The 7,500-nt window shown below is 43.2% G+C and overlaps 1 protein-coding gene across 2 annotated transcripts in view; it reads right to left on the bottom strand.

Moving 5' to 3' along the window:
* LOC138970770 (endothelin-converting enzyme homolog) overlaps nt 1-7,500 on the bottom strand; it is a 42,745-nt gene that overhangs the window by 34,057 nt on the left and 1,188 nt on the right. Inside the window, exons 2-3 of one of the 2 annotated variants that reach the window (XM_070343292.1) lie at nt 6,486-6,602; nt 5,745-5,912 (exon numbers count right to left, since the gene is read on the bottom strand). In XM_070343292.1, coding sequence (XP_070199393.1) covers nt 5,745-5,912; nt 6,486-6,602 — 285 coding nt within the window. Of the gene's footprint in view, nt 1-657; nt 2,611-5,744; nt 5,913-6,485; nt 6,603-7,500 lie in introns of those variants that run through there. The other variant, XM_070343291.1, reaches the window with a different exon arrangement.

Genomic DNA, 7,500 nt, shown 5'->3' with positions numbered 1-7,500 from the left:
TGGGGTTAACCCACGCTCTCCGCGCTTTACATCAAACTGAACAATGCAATACATGTTTACAATAAATAGTATCCTAGTTCATACAGTAGTGTAAATGCCATAATGCATTAATTATACAAACAACAACATCCAAAGAAAAACACACACTCACACAAGTTAAAGCTAAGTAAATAGTAAGAAAAATAATATGTTAAATCACTATATCATAGCGCGCGCACACACACACACACACACACACACACACGCACGCACACACACACCCACACTCACGCACACTCAGCGCAGTCGATCACACCCACACACACAAACACAAGCGTGAAGCGATAGTACAGGGTATTGAAAAAGCGGATCCCTGTATAATACTTTATTATATGATTCCTGGTTGCTCAGGTGAGCACAAAAAAGGACTAATAAATGTATAAACGGACACAATTTAAAAACAAACAAGAAAGAGCTTGTCCATAAATTAAAAAATCAAAACTGTAATGATAGCGAACTGAAATTGATGTATCGCCCAGTAATACTTAATTCAATGATTCCTGGTTACTCAGCTGAGCAAAATAAAGGACCAATGAATAATAAATGTATGAACGGACTCAATTTAAACTAAACAAAAAACCAAAAAGAAGCTGGTTAAAAAATAAAAAAACTGCGTACCGAAATAATGCGACCCCGACTGCCAAAGTCATCCCAGGTCACTCTAGGCGCGTAAAAAGCGTCCACCCAAAAGTCAGTCTGCACGACCATCAGCGCGGCGGTCAGGTTCCAGGTACTCGGGTTCCATGATGAGTTAAGCACCCACCATCCGCCCAGCTTGGAAATGATCTTGTCCAGCAGAGGCTTCGCTTTCAGCTGCTCGCGCGTAAAGTCGTCGGTGCAGGATCGGTAGAAGTCTTTCAGCTTCTTCTCGGCCGACCACGGAATGTACTTCTTTGAGGGAGCGCCGAGGATGGTCATGAGACGATCCTCATTGACTTGCGCCATCTGTGTCAGCATGTCTAGGCCGAACGAGTAACGGTCCACCGGGTTCTTCACCTTGTAGCCCCCGCAGGCGAAGGCGTGGAAGTTGTCGCAGGGGCTGACGGACACGTTGAGGAGCTCCATGAGGTGGCCTGAGGTCTTGAGACACATGCTGTTCTTGCAAACGTTCTCCGCCCTGGAGCGACCCACCTCGGCCTCCTTAAGCTCCACGGCGGAATGTCCGAACAGCCCGGCGAAGAGGAGGCACAGCACCAGGAGAAAAGCGGCCACAAGTCCAAGCAGAATCTCGCGGAAGCCGAACCTAAACGCGCGGAATGTGATGGTCGAGTCTCCGAAGATTGGGTTCTTGTCGTGTGTGTTGAACTCGGCGTCCGCCATGTTGTTGTTGTTGTTGTTGGTGTTGTTGTTGGTGTTTGTGGTGGTGGCGGGGGTTGTTGTTGTTGTTGTTCTTCTTCTTCTTCTTCTTCTTTTGCTCCTTTTTTTCTGATACCTTCTTCTTCTTCCCCTGTCTTTATCATGCACTCCCACGGTACTGGTTCAATTACACGCTTGTCTATTTACCACGGAAAATGGTCGACAGGAGAATGAACACAAAACCACATGAGCTCCACAATGCCCGCTGCCTTATCCAAAATAACGACCTATTTCTGGTTTTAAAACAACAACAACATTAACAACAACTACAGATTCTCAATTGACCAAATTGTTCAGCATATTGCGGAGTGCTGTGCAATCCCAATGAAAATCCGAACAAGTCGCGTAAGGCGAAAATACAATATTTAGTCAAGTAGCTGTCGAACTCACAGAATGAAACTGAACGCAATGCAACGCAGCAAGACCGTATACTCGTGGTCCACCGCTCACGGCATAGGCAGTGAAATTGACAAGAAGAGCGGGGTAGTGGTTACGCTATGCTGCATAGCACGCTTTTCTGTACCTCTCTTCGTTTTAACTTTCTGAGCGTGTTTTTAATCCAAACATATCATATCTATATATTTTTGGAATCAGGAACCGACAAGGAATAAGATGAAAGTGTTTTTAAATTGATTTCGAAAAAAAAAAATTTGATAATAATTTTTATATATTTAATTTTCAGAGCTTGTTTTTAATCCGAATATAACATATTTATATGTTTTTGGAATCAGCAAATGATGGAGAATAAGATAAACGTAAATTTGGATCGTTTTATAATTTTTTATTTTTTTTTACAATTTTCAGATTTTTAATGACCAAAGTCATTAATTAATTTTTAAGCCACCAAGCTGAAATGCAATACCGAACCCCGGGCTTCGTCGAAGAGTACTTGACCAAAATTTCAACCAATTTGGTTGAAAAATGAGGGCGTGACAGTGCCGCCTCAACTTTCACGAAAAGCCGGATATGACGTCATCAAAGACATTTATCAAAAAAATGAAAAAAACGTTCCGAGATTTCATACCCAGGAACTCTCATGTCAAATTTCATAAAGATCGGTCCTGTAGTTTAGTCTGAATCGCTCTACACACACACACACACACACACACGCACGCACACACACACATACGCACATACACCACGACCCTCGTTTCGATTCCCCCTCGATGTTAAAATATTTAGTCAAAACTTGACTAAATATAACAACAAAACTTGACTAAATATAAAAAGGACGCTGCCTTGTTAGCACGTTATGTTCTGTTATGTCTTCTCACGTTGCTGCTCAACAGTCAACAAGAATATTATGATGTAAGTAGTCCTGTAAGCTGAAAGCCTCCCCAGCAAAGCTCAAAACTTCAAATTGAAAAGCAGCCTCATACACACACACGAAAATCCCACATAAAAACCAGACCGACTGTTGCAGCTTCTGCTGATGGTGTTATTGTCGTGGCGATGGTGACGAAGGTGTAAGAGTGTGACTCACCAAGCGCTGTCTTTTATCAGTCAAGAAAATCAAGTAGAAAAATTTCTTCTGAAATGATCAAATGCACAGTATGATGATTCATCCTTTTAGAAACGTTATCGATGTCTTTTCTTTGAGTCTTCTCTCCTGCAGCCAGTGTGCAAGACTGATAAGTTGCGCTATACACAATCGTTTCTGCTGACTTCGTGGACGCTGCTTACTTTGTTGAGTAACGTTTCGAAATGAAGTTCTCCCTCACGTTCTGAGTAGTAAGTCCCGTGGCACCGAACGAAACAATGGGCAACAATACACGACAAATGGTTTTCTGAAACTAATTTGCAAAACCACAATGGCAAACCGCCTACAGACAATTAAATTGGATCGACTTCGCTCTGCTTGTTACTGCCAGTTTGGTATTTGTGAAAGTATGTATCTGTCTCTGTGACCGTCAAGATTGATTCGTTCGGGGTTCAGTTCTAGTGACGCAAAAAGATTGCAAACCTAAATATCGAATTTCTCTCTCTGTCTCTGTCACACACACACACACACACACACACACACACACACACATCCCCTCTCTCTCTCTCCATCTGTCTCTCTCTCTCACACTCACCATCCTCTCCCCCTTTCACCCCCGCTTCCCTCTACCCTTTCCCGAAGAATCATACGTTCTAGATGTCGAGCATTTTCGCCGTCTTGGTCTTGCGATCAAGACCTACATGTTTTGAAACACACCCCTCCTCCCCCCCCCCCCCCCCCCACTCCCTCCCCTCCCCTCTCTCCTCCAAGCACTAAGTTCTGTGGATGATCGACCCACCTCTCTCGATTTCTCTGTCTTTTCTTTCTCGCTCTCTCCACCCTTTATCTTTCTCCTCCCCACATGTCCCTCCCCCTTCTCTCTCTCCCCCCCCCCCCTTCTCTCTGTCTTTCTGGCTCTCTCCCTCCCCTTTCTCTCTCTGTCTCTCCCCCCTCTCTCTCCCCCCTCTCTCTCTGTCTCTCCCCTCTATCTCTCTCTCTCTCTCTTTCTCTCTCTCTCTTTCTCTCTCTCTCTCTCCCGCACACCCACCCCCTTGCCCCGCCATTCCCAAATCAGCAAACGCTGGTTGCGGAAAGGTTGCAAGCGGTTAGTCGCGGTTCAGTTCTCAGCGAACAATCACTGTCTTCATTGACCGTGGCCGCAGTCTCATTAGCATGCAAATAGGTGACCCTCCCCCACAGCATGCAAATAGGTGACCCTCCCCCACAGCATGCAAATAGGTGACCCTCCCCCACAGCATGCAAATAGGTGACCCTCCCCCACAGCATGCAAATAGGTGACCCTCCCCCACAGCGAACTGATACAGTGAAACCCCCCTTTTAAGACCTCCAAAAATCTGTTGATATTTGTGTTGATGTTGTTGTTGATGTCGTCGTTGTTGTTGTGCATGTTGTTCCTGTTGTTAGTGTTGTTGCTGTTGTTGGTGGTGGTCGTGGTGGTGGCGGCTTAAATTCAAACACGCAGGAATACGCATCAAGACGGGCTTAATATTTAGAACGTAGGCTAATTACCCCTTCCCGACCCCTCCATCGCTTGTCATTAGCACAATGTCGGTCTCTCGCGCAACGCAAAACACAAAACTATACCTTACTGTCATGCGTGTCAGACAGTTCCGTTCAGTACCTCAGGTAATGACCATGCTGGCGTCACAGATAAAACTAGTACAGTTTCACACAAGCACAGAAACAAACAAAAGAAAAATTGCAGTCTGAAGTCCCATAACCTTCCCTTTCTTCTTCCTTTCATTATTGCTTTAGATTGAACGATTATTGAAATTCTTTATTTTCATCGGATGTTTTTTTGTTTAGGGGTATTAGCGTTAAGTTTGACCTTCATACCTGTACAAGACGTTTTCTGTGTAGATGTAAATATTCAATTCAATTCAATTCAATTCAAGAAAACTTTATTCGTGTCTGAATGCAACAAACAAACATGTTTCTTTTGGCTCGCACTAACTCTCACACTTGATATAAGCATAGCTTGTTGAATGGTCCAACGTTTCTCTTTTCTCTTACATATGCCACCCTATGTTATCTGAATAAAAAAACCGGCACGGTTGGCCTAGTGGTAAGGCGTCCGCCCCGTGATCGTGGGTTCGAACCCCGGCCGGGTCATACCTAAGACTTCAAAATTGGCAATCTAGTGGCTGCTCCGCCTGGCGTCTGGCATTATGGGGTTAGTGCTAAGAATAATGTGACTGGGTGAGACATGCTGCCTGTGCTGCGACTTCTGTCTTGTGTGTGGCGCACGTTATATAATAATAGTAATAATAATAAAGATAGCTTATATAGCGCCGCTTCACAAATTTAACTATGCTCTTAGCGCTGTACATCGAGATATAACAATTTCAATTATATAAATACAAAGATGATATTATAATAATACACATTTACAAATATCACTCACGTGCATACATCCTCGTGCACACCACGCGCATACACACTCCCACTCATTAACAAGTGCTTCCATCCCCCTGCCACTGAGATGTTCATATACCCCCCTGGACAAGCTCACACCATGTCCGTCTCCTCTCTGGACTGTACATACACTCAGCAAGAAAAAGAAAGACTAAATGCAAATTTCATACCGTAGAACCCTACAGCTCAATCAAAGCTGAAGCAACTCTACAAAAAAGAAACATTCAAACAACAAATCTAACTTCACCTCTAACAGTCTATATGTCAAAGCAGCACCGCCCTGACATGGCCCTTCGTGGTCGGCTGGGCGTTAGGCAAACAAACAAACAAACAAACAAAAATCTGAATAAAATCATGTTTAAACCAAACTAAAAAAAAACCGGAAGAAAAGGAAAGAGCATCCCCTCCCCCACCACCCATAATCATATCTTACCGCGATGATGTTCTGTGAAGAGTTTGTCTGGTCCACTCTGGTCCGGGTAGCGTAAAGAGCGTCCACGTAGAGGTCAGTCTGCGTCTTGGACAGGGCGTCTTGAAAGTTCCACCCATTGCCGTTCCAACTTTGGTCCAGGATGAACGAGCCTCCGAGCAGTGGAACCACCTAGTATCACAGAGAAACTTGAAAACGCAGGTACTGAAAACGTGTAAGGCTGCAGGGGGATAAAGGAAGAAAAACAGAATGACACATGGAAGAACGAAAGGAAACAGACGAGCAGAAAAAATAGGGGAAAAGGAAGATTCAAGAGAAAAGAAAAGTAAAAACAAAACAAGAAAAAGAAATGGAAAGAAAGAAACTAACGATAAGATAAGAATAAAAATGATTGCAAGACTAAGGAAAGAAATTAGAAATAAAACTTACGTGCAAATGTTGCCTAAATGTAAGGAATATGATTAAATGAAGAACATGGTTTTTTATTTGGAACTTGTACATAGGAAGTTTTAACCCAAGGTTTTGATTTATGACAGAAATAAGAAGAATTGAACATGCTAGGTAATGAAACGTTTAATTTTGGACAAAGCAATACATCAACAAACAAAAAGCTCAATTTTGTGTGTGTGTTTTTTTCTTCAAAAATTAAACGTCCATTAACGACCCATTCTTGTTTTTTGATTGTGAAATGAAAAACGTTAGCAGACTATCTGGTTATGGATGTTGTAACAAGCTAGTCAATACCTTTTGGATGAGGGGCGTTGCTTTGACCTGTTCCTTGTGGAAGTCGTCCAAACAGGAGCTGTAGAACGCCTTCACTTTCCGCTCGGCTGAACTCTGGTTCAGGTATCTTGGCAAACTCTGCAATCACAACATTCACTCATTCTAGGGGTGTTCCCAGGTAGTTTGTAACACAAACGTATGCAAGTTATAATCAACATGGGATATTTTGTTGAAGGATGGATAAAATACATTGTGTGTGGACGGTTGAATGTTATGAATTAAACGCCAACTAATGTTTAAAAAACATGGGATATGACGTCCTTCTTCTTGAACATATACCCTCCCCCCCCCTCCACCTCCCCCAACCGACAACTTTGTTTTGCAAAACAAACGTCTCAGACCGAACGATATCATGTCATTGATACAGGAAAACAAATGTCCCACAACTCACAGGAAGCAGCCAAGGCAGATGATTTTAGCTGTGTGTTCAAGTTTGTCCCGTATCACCAAGAACTGGTTCCCGCTTCAGGCGGCTATACATTCAATAACTTTTAATTTTCTTGTTCAAGATACCTACACCATCTCAGAAATTCTCAGGGTGTTCATGTGCTATGGGCATAATTTCACTCGGATACATTCCTAAAAAATCAACAGCCCGGCTGCTTCACTTGAGGAGTTGACATTGCTACCTGAATTACTTTCGTACGTGAAACCATAACCGATGTGCGGAGTTTATTCTGCATGAAATCAGTCTACCGTGCACAGACATCCATCAAACAGCTGAGTTTTGGTGTATGTCCAAGTGGAATACCATTCAATACAAAACATGATTAAGAATCCTCGGCAGATCTTACAGTTGGTGCACATGGTCGAGAAGAAATGTACCTGAAACTTTCCCGTTTGCCAGAGCCCAAGTTACGAGGTTTGTGTCCATGTGTGTGGCACTACCACTGTCTACGTTTCACATTTCACAGAAACGTATTTTAAAAAGTAACCATGCAAGCACGTCTGCAGCCGAACTGACAAACAAACAAAC

The sequence above is a fragment of the Littorina saxatilis genome, linkage group LG7 (assembly GCF_037325665.1).
Source record: "Littorina saxatilis isolate snail1 linkage group LG7, US_GU_Lsax_2.0, whole genome shotgun sequence".
Taxonomy (NCBI): Eukaryota; Metazoa; Mollusca; class Gastropoda; order Littorinimorpha; family Littorinidae; genus Littorina; species Littorina saxatilis.
Note: the sequence above shows the minus strand (reverse complement) of the source record. Positions and strands in the feature narration are given on the sequence as shown.